This window comes from Battus philenor, unplaced genomic scaffold (assembly GCF_028537555.1).
Source record: "Battus philenor isolate CCGP_79_NKW_IND1 unplaced genomic scaffold, ilBatPhil1.0.hap1 SCAF_12, whole genome shotgun sequence".
In the NCBI taxonomy this organism is placed as follows: domain Eukaryota; kingdom Metazoa; phylum Arthropoda; class Insecta; order Lepidoptera; family Papilionidae; genus Battus; species Battus philenor.
Genome location: NW_027181674.1, coordinates 8,451,159 through 8,472,087, shown reverse-complemented (window position 1 = coordinate 8,472,087; position 20,929 = coordinate 8,451,159). Strand labels below are relative to the sequence as shown.

General features: G+C 31.0%; 3 protein-coding genes across 27 annotated transcripts in view; 2 read left to right on the top strand and 1 right to left on the bottom strand.

The window, feature by feature from the left end:
* Positions 1 to 3,477, top strand: part of Dscam1 (Down syndrome cell adhesion molecule 1) — a 77,753-nt gene extending 74,276 nt beyond the window's left edge. For 22 of the 23 annotated variants that reach the window (XM_068776690.1, XM_068776713.1, XM_068776694.1 and 19 more), the window contains 2 exons: positions 528 to 588; positions 1,747 to 3,477. In XM_068776690.1, the coding sequence (XP_068632791.1) occupies positions 528 to 588; positions 1,747 to 1,825 (140 nt within the window). In that variant the 3' untranslated portion in view covers positions 1,826 to 3,477. The remainder of the gene's footprint in view (positions 1 to 527; positions 589 to 1,746) is intronic. The other variant, XM_068776709.1, reaches the window with a different exon arrangement.
* Positions 3,478 to 5,175: 1,698 nt separating this feature from the next.
* ATPsyndelta (ATP synthase, delta subunit) overlaps positions 5,176 to 20,929 on the bottom strand; it is a 212,332-nt gene continuing 196,578 nt past the window's right edge. The window contains exons 1-6 of one of the 3 annotated variants that reach the window (XM_068776334.1): positions 8,628 to 8,746; positions 8,171 to 8,288; positions 6,904 to 6,994; positions 6,300 to 6,406; positions 5,740 to 5,844; positions 5,176 to 5,331 (exon numbers count right to left, since the gene is read on the bottom strand). In XM_068776334.1, coding sequence (XP_068632435.1) covers positions 5,266 to 5,331; positions 5,740 to 5,844; positions 6,300 to 6,406; positions 6,904 to 6,994; positions 8,171 to 8,281 — 480 coding nt within the window. In that variant the 5' untranslated portion in view covers positions 8,282 to 8,288; positions 8,628 to 8,746 and the 3' untranslated portion in view covers positions 5,176 to 5,265. Of the gene's footprint in view, positions 5,332 to 5,739; positions 5,845 to 6,299; positions 6,407 to 6,903; positions 6,995 to 8,170; positions 8,289 to 8,627; positions 8,747 to 20,929 lie in introns of those variants that run through there. The other 2 variants (XM_068776335.1, XM_068776336.1) reach the window with 2 other exon arrangements.
* On the top strand, positions 9,039 to 19,288 carry LOC137932642 (breast cancer type 1 susceptibility protein homolog). Its single transcript, XM_068776266.1, has 9 exons — positions 9,039 to 9,146; positions 10,801 to 11,000; positions 11,362 to 13,298; positions 13,995 to 14,098; positions 15,068 to 15,658; positions 15,740 to 15,836; positions 17,040 to 17,174; positions 18,121 to 18,241; positions 18,662 to 19,288. The coding sequence occupies exons 1-9, from the start codon at positions 9,070 to 9,072 to the stop codon at positions 18,829 to 18,831; spliced, it is 3,432 nt and encodes a 1,143-aa protein (XP_068632367.1). The 5' UTR covers positions 9,039 to 9,069; the 3' UTR covers positions 18,832 to 19,288.

Below are 20,929 nucleotides of genomic sequence, written 5' to 3'. Positions count from 1 at the left end.
TGTTTATAATAATTGTGACTGACAGCATGCCTAATTTATTTAAGTAATAACAAACTGAAAATGTTACCAGCTTCTAGATTCTTGCAATTGGCTTATCTGTTTTATTTCAAAATTTTCTTCTTTACTTTCGATTGAATGTTATCATTATATCACTTGGCAAATTTAAATTTTATAACAATATTTCATTGAATTGTATTTTCACATTTCTCTAAAACTAAAGGAAATAGATTTGTTATTTGCCTGGTGATAAACTTCGACATCAGAAAAATTCTTCCAACTCCTACACAAAATTATGCTTAGACGTGACTGTGTTAACAAGTTCTATTTAAAATGGTTCTGTAGATATTTAGTATGTGTTCTAGATATTACGAGTAACACCCGAAGTAGTTTTTTTTTATTAGATAAATGTAGACTTTACCGCGATTGTGAAAGCGATTGGGTGTTACGCGGATTATCGAAGTAGTGGGCAGGTATCTCCGGGTGACGTGTCTAGCGTAGAGCACGTCGTGACTTGTATGTTGTTGCAGTCAGGGCCCACACTGCTAAGGACGGCTTGCACACCGAGGAAATGAGAAAACTCATTGACAGGTCAGTTTACCCAGGCCTTACCACACACACACAGGCACCCGCAACTAACTCTACTACACTGTGATGCTCTTAGTTGTTGAAACTTATATACACCAACCTTTAAAAAATTGTTAAATAGAAAATAATAGTAACAACAGTAATAGTATTTTAACAACTTTAGTAAGTCACACAATTTAGTAACATACTTCAACATTATTATTAACACTATTCTTTTTTATATATTATAGATACCAAATATATAGTTTGAATTGCAAAACATATTTTTAATAGTTTCGTTTATATTGCAACACCTTTATTCTTTACCTAAAATTGAAGTGGTCTATAATGAATCGTCTTAAGTTAGTACATGGACTAATTATATAAGGCTTAATGTTTCAAACAGGTTCTACGCTAGTAATACTATTTTCATTAATATTAGTTATTTTTTGTATAGATTCTTTGTATTTATTATGTATTTTTAATGAGCGTTTTGCAAGGAATACAGTTTGTATGCACACAAGTTACCATCTGACTCATTGGCTGAGACGGTCGTCAACTAATGTCGTTGGCATATGTACACAAATCATATCTAGTCGTATAATGTCATAGTGTAAGCAGGTTATTAAGCATGTGTTATGTCCCGCATCCGTCGTCCGCAGGAAGCAGTAAGTCAAAGTATGTGAAAAGAAAGTAATTATTCGCTGAATGTTCATTGTTTTTGCCTGAACTGTTTTCATATTTATTATACTTTATGGCTAACCACCTGTTGTATCATATGCACCACATTAATTTCCTTTGCTAACAAGTTTTAATTCTTAAAAAAGCTATTTCCCTTATTTTACATTAACCATCTAATATTGTCATCATTAACTATAGCATTTTCTTTAATATTACTTTTTTTAATTCAGCAATAAACATTATGCTTTTTATCGGAAGCCACACTAGCACTCAATTATATTTCCCAAAATATAATATGTTCACTATAGTATAGTAAACATTTTTATAAAATCCATTTATAGCAGTATACAAATATTATGCTATTAAAAAGTTTAAAGTTTTAAACATTAGTCATATTACCATCAATAGTATATTTTTATTAAAATAAATCCTCATACACTTCTACATCTCAATGGTTTACAAATATTTTTTGTGTTTCTAATATTTATTGATATATTACAGACCAGAAGCAAACACCCCAATCCCCCAGCAAGCAGTCCACGGCAGGGGACTCACAGCCTACGATACTGTGGCAGTGTAACCTGTAAATCCACTTTCACTGCGACACACAACTGATACATGTTACAACGTACGACAGCCATTCTGCTTCTGCAATTTTTCACAGCTTGACATTCGTTTTGCACATTATTTTGAACAGCCCACAAAACGTATGCTTAACTCTTATAAGTTGCAACATTGCAGTTAGCAGAATGGCGATTTCAAATTAAATTCATTTAATTTGCTTTTTTGTTCCGATTAATGCCTGTGTGTCGCGTTTTGCTTCCATTTTAATTTAAATTTATCCCAACGTAGTTGCTGGATTTTTTTACATGCACTTTTGTGCCATATTGACAGACCGACACTCGTTTGTAACATCGTCTAACCTGCGGTAAAAATTACGAAATTGGGACGGTAACATTCATTCCAAAACCTTCCACAAATATTGCAGATCGTCATTACTTTGTGTAGTAGTTTTACCATACAAAAACGGAATTATGGTTGTGGTAGTTATTTCAAATTGATATAATATTCCCTTTAGAAAAGTGACGTATTCGCAAGTCTCCCATAATCGTTAATTTTTCCGCAAATATTGCAGTTATCTGAAACCTAATTTTATTCATTTGTTTAGCTTAATTTAAAATAAACTTTGTTGAAGCTGGGTCTTGGGGTGATAAACTAAGTTTTAATTTAAATTAAGCTCAACGCGTAATTAATGTGATATTTTGAATTTTTTACCCATTTTGTTTTTTACTTGAAAACTAACGAAAAAAATTATATTTGTGTACTCTTAGTTTCTAATCGTAAACCGGTAACCGCGGTGTCGCCTCGATGCTTCCTTTGTGCTGTTATAGTATTCGTAATGCTTTTTTACCGTTTATGTTATTACCATGTCCTACATGTTCTGTGAATTTTTTTACTATTTTTACGTTTACATCGCATACACTATTTTATTAAGTCTAGAAGTAAGTAGTTTACGTCATAATTAATCAACTCCTTGAAGTACTATATATAATCTGTAGCTAGTGAGTTAAGTGACATGTTACACATTACACTAAAGTATGTATTGAAATATAAACAATAAAATATAGGGATTATCAGTTTTACAGTGAACTATACTCAAAACATACTTGTATGAATTCTAAATACTTAATATTAACCCAATTAAAATACCAACATTTCTCTATTATTATAAGGTGCATTTTTATCGATAATAGTAATCTTCTCTTTCTATATTAATATATGCAAATAAATTAGGTGTAAGACACAGGCGTGTCATTTTTAGGTGTCTCTTTATGTGTTGTGCATCGTCGTGTAAGCTTGGCAAAATAGGCTCGTAGTTAGGTTTTCGCGACTTCCTAGTAACCGATCTTCTCTTTACCTTCCAATTAGATATTTTGAATTATTGAAAAGTTAAAAATTAATGTCAAAAAAATGTGAATTGTATTTAACATTATAAGGTTAGATGTTCATTGAGTCTAAATTAAGGATTGTAAATCGAGTTTAGCTTTGAAAGGTTATATCAGAATTATTTCTCTTTGTCTACCGCCTGTTTTGTTGCATTTAACTTACGGCTGTATGCTACATTCATAAGATTTTTTTAAAATTTGCAATTTGATATTGCTTTCGCAACTAACTGTTTGTGTACCAAAGTGTTTGATTTGTGTTAAATAAAGTATTCTTATGTCAACTACATATTGGTGTTTTATTTGTTAAGTCTCTGAATTTTCAAACAGGATATGTATTTTGGAACTTTTAATGCCACGCCAATTTTACCGGAATTGTCCGTGGCGGCACGATAAAATTTTCATTTAGCGATACATATAATGTTCAAATATTATTTACAATGGACAATTTACAACATATAAACATGTTAGGCATGTTAATCTCAGTGGGAAGCAAGTGGCAAAGCTGGGATAAGCTCGAACGGTGCGAATATTTTGCAAAATTTACTATCAAAATAATCAAAGGAGCTAGTTAGAATAATTGCAAAAATCTGTACCAAAAATTGGTGACATATTGTAAAAACTGCTGGTTCACCCTTCTTCCGCCACTTAGAATATTTTAATACGACACATAAAACTATATTAAATGTATTAAAAAAACTATTTTCAATTGATTTACATTGCATCCATTTCTTCGCAGCACTACATCAACAATGATAATAATAAGAAATTATAAGTGTCGTCTTTTGTCTAATTTTCTTAGGTCACCGGTGGCCCCTATGGCGTTACAGCCAAGTGGGTCACTGGTGACCCACGTGGCATTCAACCAAGGTTAATATTATCTTACACGAAATACTTTAGCTGTAGTGTTACCAAAACTACAGTACTGCATCTTAGAAAAGATTATGAGCGTCGTAAGCATACTAAAAATTGGAGCAGCTGATACTTCTCTTGTATTGTCAGGCACATACCGGAGACGCGGCACTGTGGTTTCGATCCTATTATTGTGAAATTGGAGTGTAACATATACACCAAACATACATATCCAAGAATACAGCATTCACACAGCACACATTCAAGCTTAACCCATTCGAGACCGTCTGCACACCGTGTGTGCAATGCATTTTCGAGCCAAAACGACTGACTGCACACCGTGTGTGCAATGATATTGAATTGCAATTATCAGTCATTCTGGAAAAAGCAGCCGAATGGACAAGACTGTTTGAAACTAAAAATTATCTTAGAAGTGTGTAAGAATAAAATTTGATATTGGTTTCAATTTAACCCCTAAAATGAGTGACCCAAAGCCAGGACCATCTGCAGAAAATGAGCAGTGATAGTGAAAGTGATGATTTGTTGTTTGGAGAAAAGAGAAAAAAGAACCGAAATGTTGTAATGTATAGTGACAGTGATTTGGAATATGAGAAAGACATCAATATGAATATAGAACAGTTAGATGATACACTTTATGATATTTTTGAGAATAGTGATTGGGATGATTTTAATGAAGATGAAAGAGAGATGATTATATTCTTTTCTTCATTACTGAACTTTAAATAAGGATTTCATGTTATTTTACTATTTTTAGAATAAATATTATTCAATTTAATAAGTATTTTTATTTTATTTTACATCACAAACCTAGTGTTCAATCCGTCCCTCGTAATGAAAATATTCAGAAAAGCTACCTGCACACACGGTGTGCAAGCATCTTATTTGTACAAAAGGATTTAAAAAGCAACTTTCTATTGCCAACATGTTTTTTTATCAAAAATAGTCAATATAAAGCAAAAAAAAAATTGGATTCTGGGGATGGTCTCCAAAAATATGTCCTGTCTCAAATGGGTTAAGTTATACCGGTGCTATAAATAAAACAAACCATAATGAGAGCCCAATGTAAAACCAGTATCCAGTGAACTTTCGCCTAATGTTATATATAAAGCATAAATAAGGCTGATCTGTGGTATTTTATTTTTATTCATAATTTTAAATAATTGATAGTGCTAACATTGTTTATTGAATGTGGAGTAAAATCCTTTTACGCGGTGGCGGCCTTTACTATCTCCTCCGCAACTTCAACTGCAATTGCGGCTTCAGCTTTTGCCTGTGAAACCAAAAAACAAATTGATTTTTCATGTTCTACATATCTGTTTATTATCTAAAAAACATAACTAAATGTAATATCATAACAATATTTTTGTTATATTAAAGACCAACTTTATGTACTAGCTGTAGGCTAGCTAAAACCAATAACAAAACTTAATAAAACAAACAATATTATATTTAGGCATCCGAAATATCAAAAAAAAAATATTTTATATAGCTTGACTGAATCAACAATTACAAGTATGAGTCAAAGGCAAATGTATAGTTTTTCAATTTACTTTACAAATGAATAGATTAAAAAAAAAGAATGTAAAAACCCAAAGAAGGCCAAAAACTTAAGTCCATCGATGATTATGAATGTGTATAAAATCAAAGTGACAAGATTTAACCAAATTAAAGAATGAACCTTTTCATTAGCAGCAGAATTCAACTCAGACTGTGCTTTGTTAAGAGCTTCTTGAGCGGCCCCGCGATCCAAGCTCTCTAGAGGATGAGCTTCTTCTGCCAATACCTAGACAATTATTATAAAACATATATAACTAAATTCATACAAAAGATCCTAAAATGTTTTGAAAAATTACTTATTTTAGTCAATTACAACTTAAAGCATATATAGCTTTATGAGCTTTATGAGGTGAATCTGCATACACTACATTCCGGCCAAGCCAAAATCAGGAAATTAACTATTGTTATTGAGATTTACATTCTATTCTATATTATATGGTTATTTGCATATAAAATAAAAATAAGTTACCTTTATGGTAGTAAGTAAATAGATTGTTGCAGGCTATAGTTCATCATTATATTAGCATGGCTAATATGAGAAAACAAAAAGGATATTTAATTTTTTTAAAAGAGTTGCACTGTAACTGCAAGATGTTACAATTAATAATATTTACCTGCTATATAATTATAGATATTATTTATGTAAAACACTTTAAAAGGATAAACAAGCTTATTACTCACTTGCACTGAAGAGTCGTCATTGACTGTAACTGTTCCAGAAGAAACAAATATCTTGGTTTGCTTGCCATCATTGTCGTGGACTGTAACTACTCCAGGCCTCAGGACAGCTGCGAAAATTCAAATTACAAATATTTTTAATCAAATTAAAAACAAAACCCAGTGTGAATAAAACAGCACTGTAGTTAATTAGTAATAAATAATTAAAAATGATAAATTAGTACTTATAACAAGTAACAGATAGCACATCATTGAATTTGGTAATAATTTCTTATTCTACTTACATGTTAATAACATTATATAAATTTATGCTACTTAAAAAATTTGTGTTGATTTAAAATTTATGTTGTTGGCATAAGTAAACACAGACATGATACACAAGAAAAATGTTTTAGACCAGAGTATATAAACTAGAGATTGTGTCAAGTAATTAATTGACATCACAACAAATAAAAATATTATATACAAAATTTTAATTGTAATATTGAAGCACACAGGTTGTTTTACATATGTAACATTTCCATTTTTTCATTGTTTCCAAATGGTAAAATGTTTTTTGGTAATAAAACCATAATTTAGTAAATTAAGAGTAGAAAGAAAATACTACCTAAGGTAGGCACATGCTTTGGCAGAATACCGAATGATCCACTGAATGATGGCACATCAATCTGTTTGACAACTTGTTTGTCATAGAAGACCTGAAAAAATTAAACAAATACAATAATCTTAAAATTGGTAGTTGACAAATAGTGAAATAGCTTTTGTTATAAAACAATATGCTATATAAAATAAACATCATTTAAAAACCAGACATATATAACAAACAGCTGTAAATGCCTCTCAATTTCAAACAATAGTTTCCACTTTTAGAACATTGTATTTTATTACCTAATTGTTAACCTGCCCGCACCAACCTATGTTGTACTTCAAGCAAGCATAAAAATAACAATGTAACCTTTCACAATAAAATATTGCACTAAAGTGTTGCATGTCCAGTCACACCAACAACAAAATTTCAATTCTCTATTATGATAGAGAAATTTTTTACAACTTAATGTCTCTACTCCTTAAAGAAGACACTGACATGACCCCAAAGTAGTGGCCAAAAGATGAAGCAGTAACCTGCAATTCTCTACAACCTAAGAAATAAACATGTACTTCAACTAAACATCAGCTTACAGTTGCCTCCATGCCTAAAGTTGCTGCCCTCAAGACTGACTGCATCAAGAGTGCTATAAACTTTGTTAAAACGATAATCGAGAGATGGTGTTAATCTTTATTTCCCATTCTCTACTGGAAAATTTACAACATCATTTTCCTGGCCAGCAGGAACATATAGACAATGAAACTCAACCCAGCATAGCTACAAGGACTAGTCAAGCTCAATGAAGTTGGTAAGAGTTGCAAGTAAATAAAATGCACTTTATATTCTGGTAGACTTTTCAAACTTTATGTATACATTGCTTGAGTGGGAGTACTGTAGCTGCCACACTTGAACTTTTTTTTCTAGCCTAATTACTAACCTGTGATCATCTTGTTGATAGATGACAGACTAAGATAACTAACAGATAAAGTGCAACAGGACTATAACTCATGTGCTGTGCTATGGTGGCAAACCTTGGTCATATTCCTGCAGGTGTAAAATCAAGCTATGTAGGTTTGGTAACAAAACATTCCATAACAACATATGAAAAAGTCAAGTTCCTTAGACAGAGGCCTTTTATTTCAATTAAAATTAGGTTCCCTATTTTTTCTAAAGTTCTCTGTACCTAAAATATTTATATACTTTAAATAATGGTTAACTTTATAAAATAAAAACTCTATGGTGCTTATATTATGATTAAAAATAATTATTATGTTGTCAATCCTATTACCTTGTTACCGGCAGCAAACGTTAGAGCCATTTCATCGCCTTTAGCAGCATCAGCATAGTAACGAACTTGAACTCTCCTGGCCGCTGTCCGAAGCATAGTACGAAATGCCATGGCTGCTCTGGAAGAATCATATAATAAACATGGATTAATTAAGGTTAAAAATCTTTACATAACGTGAAGTATAATTTAAAGACAAACAAATATAACCTAGCAAGTCCAGAAAAAAGTTAGGTGAAATATAAATACTACTAAAACATTATCACTTCTATCTAAACTTTTTTGATAAAACATTAAATAAATTTCCCAAAAGTCAAAAATATATTGAAAAAAAAAGTAAAGCGGTACTGTTTAAAGATTATGTAATATGAAACAAACGATCAATATGAAATAATAAAGAAAATTTTTCATAACTGTAAGCATTATTGCATGTTGCATATATCCTCAGATTTCAACTTACTTCTTTTTGTTTTATAATAAGAATGAAAGATGTCCTGCCTATAATGCTTATTAAATTTTAGGACAGAAGACACTTCTTCAGGCAGATCTTCGTCTAAATGTCATATAAGTGTTGACATATTGCCACTATTTCTCATGCTGCCAGCTATTACTGCGAAACCGTTTACGAATTTATGAAGTTCTAAAATTTTATTATTTTTTTATTAATTACTAATAACATAGAATGATTCTATAATAAATATTTCTTTTTAATTTTTTATTTTATTGGTAGTTAATTGTAAAAAACGTAAATTACTAAATGTGCATGAAATGTAAATTAGTAAGTTGTATGGTCTGTGTTTATTCGCAGAACGATTTTGTATTAATTTCTTGACAGTTTCAACATTGACATTTTCTTCGAATATGACATTTCTTGTGGGTATGGTTCGTAGTTCGCGGCAATAATGACAGAAGAATTAAACTTAAAATTACTTACGAAACATATACTTCAGCAAATTAATCATGTAACATGTTTAGAATGGTATGTCCTTTCCTGTTTATCAGCCTTTCTATACAAACATAATTTTTCCTTGTTACATTATATTTCTATAAAAGTAGTTAAATTTCCGGTGATATCTATTTTGACGACAATTATATATATTTTTTTCAAACTTTATTTAATTCTATTTTACGTTATTTTCACAATTTTTCTTGTACTTGTGAAAAACGCATTCGCCTACCCGCTCTTAGCCAGATCTGAGTTACATCGGACGTGGACAGACTAAAACCCCCATGATGTTTTTCAAACATCTCTACGTAGCAACGTCTTGACAAGGCTTCCTCAGATCCGCATACACGCTAGCGATGACCCGCAAGCCAAATAATGCTCTTCTCTTTTCAAAAAATGGTGCGCCAGAACCTATCGTACTTTAATTGGCCTCTTCATTTACCATAGGCAACAAACTGTACCATATCACTTAGAGGCCAAAATTACTAAGAGAGTGAGTTAAACATTAACCTTCTACTTTTTAAAAATATGTTACACCAGAAATTTGGATCTTTCCATCTAAAAAGCAATTAATAGAACCACCTTGGCTAATTATAAATGCTGCATTTTTCAAACTCCAATAAAATACCCAATTAAACAGATCACATGCCTTTCTTGCCTGCGAAAATTGTCCAATATAAATAAACGGGCAAACCACATTTGAAACACCAATGAATGATAATGTCTTTTAGCCTTGAGAAGGTTTATCAAGATTTCCTCCCAAATTAGTTGTGACGTACATGGAGTACCTGCAACAAACTAAAAAGTAATTAAAACCAGTTCCGAGTGTGTAGACTGCCGGCTAGTATCATAAAGATGTAAAGATACTCCAATCCATATAACAACATTTATATCTTATATTAACATATATATTTATATATGTATATATATATACACATATATCGTTTTTGTTATAGATCCAAGAAATGTTCTTCAGGTAGAGATTTAATACTCCTTTTGTGATTTTGATTTTCATTTCTCTGAGTTGGTTATAAATGTTAAAAATGTAAAGAAATGTTATTACATGCAAAGGAGCTTTAAGTGTGTCATACATAAGCTGCTTAAATTCTGCAAGCAAATCATGTTCATTAAAAGTTAGGATAATTCTCAAATAATTTGGTCTTTAATATGCAAGAGGTTATGGAAAAATATGTGCAGTTTAAAAAAATAATCTTTTATTCATGTTTTTTAAATCCACTTTTGGACACAAAGATTCTTTGTTTAAAGAAAATCTGTTTCGATAGATAAATTGTTGAAGACTTCTAAGTTCTTATCACATCATTTTTCTCCTTTATCTGTGATTTTTTTATTTCTGTTGGTTTTTTTTGGGCTATAGAAAAATATACACTATATTATTTTTTTTATAGTTCCTAAAATTTATAATATTGTGATATTATCCCAAAAGCGTCTTCATAGATAGAATGATATTTCATATTCATAAAAGTAAAAGTTTTTTTCTTAAATTCAAATATCGACACTTAGTATCATATGTACTTAGCTTAAACCTTTAGCAGAGATGTATTGATGATTTATCAAGTATATATCAATTTGTATTCAGTTAGATCATATGTGAAAAAATGAAGCTATATTATTTCTAAAAATACTTTTTATTAAATATTTATATTATTTAATGTGTAATTATTTTTAGCTGTAAATATTATGTTGCACCAACCACAGCTGCATGTGGACATACTCTATGCAATGGTTGTTGGAGAGGTAGACGTAAATGTCCTGTGTGTATGACACAGATTGATAATAAACATCTGAAAATAAATGTACCCTTACAAAGTTTTACTACTCATGTTAATTCGCTTGGCAAAGCTTTTGAAAAATTATTCAACATTAACTGTAAGTATTAATCCTGGTCTATGCTCACATCTACTTCTATCTTATACACTCCAAATTTTACTCACATATTTTAAAAAAGGAGAATATAGTAATACCTACTAATTATTAAAGTAACAAAAAGGCTTACAAAATAATAGATAAATCAAAAATGTTAACTGGCATATAACTTTAAAAAACCATAAAATTCATATTTTTGTTACAAGCTTATAAATTATTGATTCTCCTCATTTCCGAAATTATATACATTATTTAATTAATGGTAATGAAGTTGTTTAATATAAATCTCAATTACTTTAACAGTGTTTCAATAAAATTGTACTGTATATAAAATATGTGTTATCATTAATGTTTTTTTCCTCAGTGGATGAATTTGATTTTGAAAAATCAGTTAAGGAAAATATTGAAGATTGGTTGACTAATTCTCAGAATAACTTTTTTGCTCCAATCAGCAATCAGTCAAGTCAAGATTTAGATCCACATGTTGAAATTTTAACAAGTACAATACAAGTTCATACAGCTAATGTAAGGACCAATATTCCTTCCAAAGTTATTCATATTCCTATGCCACAAGATGACTGGGATAAAATCGAAGAAATAACTGAAAATAAATGTTTGGATAAAACCCAGAAACAAACAGAAGTAATGAATATTGAACCCTTAGTTCTTGATGATAACAAGTACACTTCAGAAAATCCGCGTAAAAGTACAAGAAAAAAACAAACAAATAGCAGCAAAAATATCCCTGGTACTAATGAAAATATTGATGCAACTTCAGGAACACAAAAAGAAAAATCATGCAGTAAAGAGAAACGAACATGGCATACTGTCAAAAAAATGAGAAAAGAATTTAGTAAACTTAACAAAGAAAACAGAAATAAACTTAATGTGTCTATTGAAATGTGTAAGAAAGCTCAAGGCTTTAATAACAATACTAACCTATTAGATCAAAAAGAATTTGCACCACATGTTATTGATAACTTAAGTTCTAATAGTAAACTATCAAGTGAGGATGCAGAACCAAGAAATGTTTCTTCAAACCAACTTAATAATTTTGTTACAGTCCATGAAGCAGCTTTAAATAAAAATTCAAATCAGGCACCTGCGAAAGATATCAGTCAAATATATGATCCGAGCAATTTATCCACTCAAAATACTAGTAAAATTCAGAAAGAAAATTGTTGTGACATAGGCTCATCAAGAAAATCATCAAGGGTTAAGTTTTTTAAGAAAAGCAATTTGCAAGGAAAGGCTAATTCGAATTTTCAAGCTATTAATAACAAAAGTAATAATGAAACAAATGATGATGATGATGATATTGGAATTTCTATTAAAATTGGTAAAACAATAACAAATATTTGTATAAAGAAAAAGGAAAGAGATATTCAATTTAAAATCTGCACTGACCAAGAAACACAAACTCCTTTAATAATTGAAAATACAGTTAGCAATCCAATACAAAATGATAAATTTAGGAAAAAAGAATATAATCTCACTAATAAAACAAATGAAGCACAAAATATTCAGTCTGTTTATAAAGAAAAACCAAACAATATTTTAGTTAAATCTAACTCCACTGGAACTAACACTGAATATGCAGAAAAACAAAGTACAAATACTTATATTACAGAAAGTGCTGAAAGAGCATTATCTGATATTATGGAAGCTATTGAAACCTCAAATATACAAGCAAATCAATCAAAAACAAACATAAATCAAGAAACAAAAATAAGGGAACCACTAAAAATTCAAAATTCAATGCAGAAACGAGATATTCCTGATGACATAGAATATGTCAATGATCTAGACATTTTTGATTGTGAATCTATGAAAAGTTTAGATGTTCAATTACTAAAGTCATCAAAAAATATTCATTCAGCTGTCTTGGTTCCAACACTAAGCAAAACACAAAGCCGTCATCAGATTGAGAAGAGAGTCAGAGATTCAATTGAAGAAGAAGGGTTACCTTCAAAGAAAAGGCAAAGGGTTGTAAATAACATTAATGATGAATCTGAAAATGAGACAAACAACACAAATACACAAGACAGATGTAAAACAATTGTTAACAGTAATGAATATAATTATGAACATGTCATGGGAAAAGTGTTTGCAAATATTGATGCAGATATTAAAACTGTCCAAAAAGATGATTCTGCTTGTTCTAAAGACACACTTAAAGACAATAATTTTATTAAAACACAAAAACAGTATGATAAGTTATCTGCAAAAAATCCTGAGAGCGAAAATGTATTTTCCATCTTAGAAAATGATAACTGTCCATCGAAAAATGTAAATACTCAAGTATGTATACATGTTTTAAAACTATAACAATTTTAAAAATAGTGTGATACAATGCCTAATTATTTCGGCAAAACATGTAAAGTCACTTTTCTTTTCTTATGGAGAAAAAGGCCTGAAAACTTACATTAGGTTTGAATAAAAAAACTGCAGACATGCCTTAAAAACCCATTAAGAAGTAATGACTGATATGTCAGTATGAAGTACATGTAGCAAGATAATACATGTTTTTTAATTTTTGGATATATATTTTTTTCACAATACTGCTGGTGATCATCTTACCTGTTAACATTGCAAATGATAACTGATTTCCAGTAGCTAACCATGGCAGAAAAAAAGGCTAAACTATATTCTCTTACTTTTCAGAGGACATAGTTTCATTTTTTTTTTTTTTGGTAACTTCTTAAAGTATTTGGGGGACCGAAAAGTAAAGTCGTTTCTGCGCATTTCGATATTTAATTGTCATTTGGTTGCTCATTACGTATTTGAAAGACATATACTAGATAGCAAAAGGTTGTTGATAACCAAGGTGAATATATTATTGGTTAGAAATAAAAACTTATTAAAAATGTAATCATGTGATTTTAACTTAAAAAAGTGACATTACTCTCCGGTTCGTCTAATATTTTTGCGGTTTGTAACTATTTCCGGCAAAATATTGAAACATCACCTTTATGTACATAAATTATATCATTACAGGAAGAAAATGAAGATTTCGGAGATGTAGTACCAATAGATATTGGGACACCAATTGAGAAAAACTATGACTCGGATAATGGTGTGGTTGAAGAAACACCTCAAAAGTTTGTATTGATATATTCTAATATATATATATATATATATATATATATATATTAAAAAATTCATGTACAGATAGAGAATATTTCGATACGTGAATAGTTTTAACTGTATGTAGATCAATCTTGTTAGATAATTCACTGCCTAGGTTTGCCACACATTGCCATGGTTAATAGGTCTAGAATTTAAGTGAATACCTTACCTGGAAGGTCGTATCATAAAGTTTGTGAGCAATCCAATATTATAGCGGGACCGGATAAGTTACCTTTTGGCTCCTAAATATAAAAATGTATGTACATGTTATAAAGGCGTGGTCAAAAATATTTTTAGTGTGTAAAATAACATTTTTATTGCAAAATAGTATCTGCATTATAAACTAGAGACTACATCTTAAGCAATAACTTTAAAGTTAATCACTAACATTTTATTCGAAAATAATGTACAAATGTAAAAGTGCGTCGTACTGCGCCGGGCGACTGTGATCAGTGGTCTCTGGCAACAGTTCTTTCGACCCTCGCGCTCTTCGTGTCCTCACCTCGCTTTGGCCCAAGCACTGATTCTGACATCATCCACACCCTAAAAGAATTTACTTTCAAATTTTCTTTCTTTTTATCGTCATGTTGTTCTACAATATATTATTAGTTATACTTAGCTCTTTAGATTGTTACTCAGTAACTTACCAAGGTTGCAGATATGAATTGTCTTCTTTAATAATAACTAAGTCGCCAATTTTTGTATTAACAACACTCGTTTTCAATTTGGTGCGTTGTTGCATTTCTGCTAAATATTCTTTGCGCTATTTGTCCCATTTCATTGTTACCTGCAGAATTTATGTCTCGGCTAAACTCAGTTGAAGATTGACTCAGAATTGATAAATATAAGCTGTATCAATCGTCTTACCATATATTAAAGATTTCAAAATATTTTTGCATTTTCAGAGTTTACATTTTCATAAATTGCTGTTATTTTTACAGAAAAGTTTCCATTCTAAAAATTAAACAAAAAGGAAGTACATCTTTACAATTCGACAATAAACAATTAAATTTGTCGAGTAGTAATAAAGAAAATAAGAAGAAAATTATTGATTTATCCGAGTCACTAAACAACTTAACTCCGAAATTAAAAGAAAAAACGACAGTAGAAAAGAAATTAGCACATCAAGCACTGACGACACCATCATCGATTAACAAATTTGTTGATGAAATAAAGCATAAATCTACTCCACTAGCACGTAAATCGCTTAATTTTGTTGGCAAAAATATTGAAGAGCCAGAGGAAGATATTGACTTAACATTATGTCCGAGTTCAGTTGCTGTGGCCAAAACTACGCAAGAAAAAAAATTCATGAAGGAAGTTTTTGAACAAGTTTCTAGCATAAGTGGATATAAATCGCCAGTACATAGTCGTCGAATCAAATACTGTATTGCAGGATCATGTTTGAATGGCTTTGAAGTGGCTGAACTCAAGCATCTCTGTAAGACAAGAGGATGGAGCTATGTTGATAAATACACAAAAGACTTGACACATTTAGTTGTTAATGTAGATGAATATAACAAATCAAAAAGGTAATATTGCCTATTTTTCCAAGTTTCTTAACACTGTTATAGATATTAATTTTATTCCCTAGATGATTTTCTATTTTACAGATCTGTGAAATATATGTGTGCTTTGGCTGCTAGTAAATGGATAATAAGTTACGCTTGGGTGAAAAAATGTCTGCAAACAAACACAGTGGTGCCCGAGGTTAGTAATTAATAATAATATTGTTTTTTAAACACTTGAAGATTTCCTATTCAATTCACAAATAGTTGTTTGAAACTCTAATAAATGGCTCAACAAGTTGTTGAATTTCAAATATTTTTTATTCTATATAGAGTGGATTACATCTATTGTTGACGTCAAATTAAGCCTACCACCTGTTCAGATGAAATCCCACAGATCTGAGAAGAGCGGGCGAATGAAACTCCGCGGAACTCTGTTTTTTTATTTTAATATTATAAAAATAGATTATTTAATAAACATTGTTGTACACTGGATCCAAACATCATTGCGAAGGTGTGCTATCTTCCATAAAGTAATTTACAGTGTTGTAACCCTTAGCACACAAACATTCTTTAACAAAGATTTAAAATCTTAATATGGAAGCTTTCTGTATATCATCTGGAATCATATTATAACAGTATATATGTTGCACATAGAAAGACTTGCTAACTTTAAGATTCGATGTCTTCATTTCTGGTATTTATATTGTGTATCTCACAGTGTATTTCGGAATCTTTATTGACTTCCTCTCTCTGCTATTTCAGTTCACAACAAACTAAGTAACGAACGACTCTTCCTCCGTTAAAGAGGAACGTAATCACTTTTACATAATATAGTATAGTGCCCTAGTATAGTTCCTGTATGTGTATTTTATAAAAATTTTATTTTCTGCTACTGCATCTGCTAGCATAGCCCGCTGTTTGGCAAGTTGAAGTGGCAGCAGGCGGGTCACATGGATCGCGAATGGCCACTAAGATGTCAGGTTCTAGAGTAGATACCATGTACCGACAAACACAGAATACGGACGACCGTAGATCAGTTCCTATTGGAAATCAATATAATCTATGTATCTATTATTTAATAAATCTTAATATATCATTCAATAGTTGATCAAAATGTGTAGAACTTGTGTTTGTTGACTCACGAACATGATTGATGTTATAATGAACACATGTAATTAAATTTCATTTAACAAGAGCGACTGTTTGTGTTTCTGGCCGGTTCTTCTTAGCAGATCAGCATTCCAGTCAGATGGAAGAATACTACATATAATGTTAAAATCATTGACGATTCAAAAACGTGTGTAAATGCCTACTCAAATAAAGATATTTTGAATTTTAAAGCTCACTGGTGAATTTTCTACGTCTAAAATGATAGATAGAATATATAATTAAATAATTTCAGGAGCCTTTTGAGACTCTAGATGTGACGGGGAAAGCTGGACCGCGACGTTCGCGACTAGCTAAGCGAAAGCTTTTCCAGGGGATCACCTTTTTCTGCATGCCTCCATTCAGCATCCTAGATGCTGACACATTAAAGGTATTGTAATAGAGTGAATAACCAGTTCAGGCGTCACAAATTCTGTACTGATATTTATAAAAATGAACACATATTTTATATATACTTACATTTGTACCTCTAAAATATTATGAAGCCATTTATAGCCGAAATTTTTCGATTTAAAAACTTACCTACACTCATAGTTCCATCTTCATTTCTTATCAGCTGGGCGACAGCAAAGCTCCCACCTAATAAGTGGAAGAAAAAGTCTTTACATTAATAGTATGTGTAGACTTGTAACACAATCTCTTTGTCGTGTACTATTTGTATCTGGCCGATTAGGACGTCATTAAGAAGATTAAATTTTGAAAAAGGAACGAAATTGGGAGAAAACAGTGGAAGTTAATCAATAAGAGGTGAAGTCTTTGTGTGTACTGTGTACTCTGTCTTTCGTTGTGTACGCAATGTTAGATTAACATTAAGAGAGAACTGTCAAAAGTACTCGATAAAAGACCCAAAATTTTAACGACAATTGCACAGTGCCACCTACAAGACAGAAAAATGGCACCTACATATTATACACTCGCGTGCAGGCAAATCGGCTCACTCTCCAAGCGAGCATTCAGAGCCACTGCATTTGTTTTAATTACAAAATTATGTTTTCTTAAAGCTTAAAAACTTAGCTTACCAATCGTACCATTGTTTTGGAAATGTGTACGTACGGTTGTTATTAAAAAAACCCAGCTATAACATATATAACGCAGTATAAGAGGAAATTTCGCAAAAGTAATAAATTCATAAGGTAATAAGGTAGTAGTAAAAAATAAACTTTTAAGAAATTTTTTTTAAGTTTCATGCAAAACACGATGTCACTATCCTCCACTTAATAATTCCTCCTACGTTGGACATAAAAGTTAGTCTTCAGTCGCGGTAACATAACATGTGCATACATAACGAATATAACTAGCAGGATCAATATTTTTAGGAAATTCTTGAAGCGGCCGGCGGCCGTGTGGTTAAGGACATCAAAGAAGCTCGAGTTGTGGACGAAAACCCCACCTTGTTATTGGCCGAGCCAGAGCACACGCAGGAGGATCGCTTCATATGTAAGAGATAATTGCTCCGCTACTCTATTAAAGATATTTTGATAGTGACCATAAAATTTCTTATTATTTTTTTTGATACAAAAATAAAAAATAAAGTCATTTGAAATCAATTTGATGCATAAATAACCTAATTGGACATTTTTAATGAGATGTAAAATATTTTTAAAAACTTTTTTATGCTGTTTTAAGTTAATTTTAACTCTTACGAATCCTGACTTTTTAATAAATATTTTTTTATAAACGCTTTTTAATAAAACGTATCCACGCCATATAAGATTATACTACTAAATTAAATAAACCTCATATAATCATTACACTACAGAGCTTACAGGTTTAATGAAAAAAAAAAACGGTTAAAGTTAAGCTCAGAAGATTTATACACATATATGTAATATTACTTTTTAAAATTGAACCTTTCAGACCTCGCGATGGAGCTCAATGTTGTGCCAGTAAACTTCGAGTGGGTAATGAACAGCCTCGGTAGTTACACCCTCGAGTCAATACTCGAACTACTGTTGTGCCCACCGTCTCTTCTGCCCCCTGTTACCAAAAATTGGCCAGTTCCAATGCTCGCCCAGGATTCTGACTAGTTCAATGAAATAAGGAATAAAAGGGATTGAACAATAAACTGCTGAGCGGTTAATGAAAATGAAACATTTTTTAACTATACACTGTTTTGTAATAAAATGCTTCTGGCTATTTGCTTTAATATCACGAGACCTAATTGAAGCTAGTTCTTTTGAAATGTATTAATTTCAATAGAATATATAAAAATATTGCTATATGTAAGCCAACATTATGCATAAATTTTAAAATGAGATTTTTCTTATGAATGGACCAATGTAAAAAAAATGTTTACCTTTTTTGTTGTAACTTTTATATATCTACAGCGATATTTTTTGTACCTAAAAAACCAAACCAATAGCATTTATATAAAACTCAAACAAAATGTTTATACAACCAGTGAGATAATAAATACCTTATTTTTTTATTATCTATGTTAAGATTTTACAGAAGTATTAAATAAAATTTATTTCTTTGTTCATGTGAAAACATACGGATTAATAAAGAAATGATCGGAATTGCTACGAATTTTTATTATTTTTATTGCCCTTAAATTATTTTGTTCAGAAGAAACGAGGTCAGTGACGTAGTGGCAGTGGGCGGATGCACTTCGCTTTGCAGAGGCTTTAGTGTCCGACGACCACCTAGGTCGCTAGAAGTCGCTGGATCTGGGCACAGACCACCGTGGTGAACTTTGATGAGACACCTACACCTTGCAGTGGTCTATCTGTTGAAATGACGATGATAACATATGTTTATAGACTCTGAATGGTATTGTATGATGCCGGTCTTATTAGATTCAATGCCGTCAAGTTAATTTTCATATCATTTTGCTATTAACAATAACAACTTCAAGGTTAAGACCCTGAATCTCAAGGTGTGTAGTCTTCTATGAAATTATTTACAGCATAGTAACCCTTTGCACATGTCCTTTGACATTTTTTTAAATCAAGCAAAGGAAGCTTTCTGAATATTTTCTGGGATCATATTCTGACCCATAAAAAGATTTACTAACTTAATGAAATCGAGTTTAATTAAAATTTATTAACAGACAGAATATATATTTTATTATAACAGTGTCATTCCTATACAGGCGTATATAGACAACTACAATTCTTTGCCGTAAATGATAAATATTTGCTCATGTTTGTGTTCTGGTGATTAAACAATAATCTATATTCATAATTTGATTCTTCTTCTTTATTTATTTTATCTGAAGTTGTTTTATTTGTAAAGAAGGTGTACACAAGAATATTAATACATTGTATTACTAACTACAATTTTACACCAAAGTTCTCAATGTCACTATATACACGGGACAATATGGAATCAAATTTTTCTATAGCAATTCGGTGTGACCCATATTAATTTGTCACCATAAACAACTATGAAATCAATGTAATTATTTATAAAAAAAAATAGACATTAAATTACGAATTTTAATAACTTCGTGTATTTGTACAGATAAAAATATGGATAGTCAATGCGGCGACTTTTTAATTAATCATATTGTGATTAATTAATGACTTGTAATATAAACAAGGCTAAATTGGAGAAGATAGCAAAAAAACAACTAAAGCGATCATCATGCCTGCATCGGCATTGGTAGTAAAGATGACTCTATACTGATCATGCATTAAGCTCAAGGACAGACGTAAAACGACTCCCGAATATTAACAACAAGGAAAGAATTATATTGTTGCGTTTAGCACGCCGCAATTAACATGTCTCGGCACCTTATCGACTGTATGACACGGACGACAATGACAACCCGATAGGAAAATTAATAAAAAGGCAGTATCCAATTCTGCAACATTATAAACCTTTATTTCATACGTCATTCATCGTACATACGTACAAACTAAACACACGAATATAATTATTTATAACTTAATAGTAATTAGTTATAAATAACGATTCCAGAAATAAATAGCTCATAAGTAAATTTGTCGATTGTAAGTCCGATGAGAATCTATTAATTTATGAAATCGCTTCCATCATAATCATATCAACCATAGGAATTCTACTATCCATAGACTTTCCTTATAGACTTGCGATAGGACTGATTAAAAGAGGCTTCATTCCAGCGTCATTCGACGACCTTAAAATCGTCTATCCACCTTA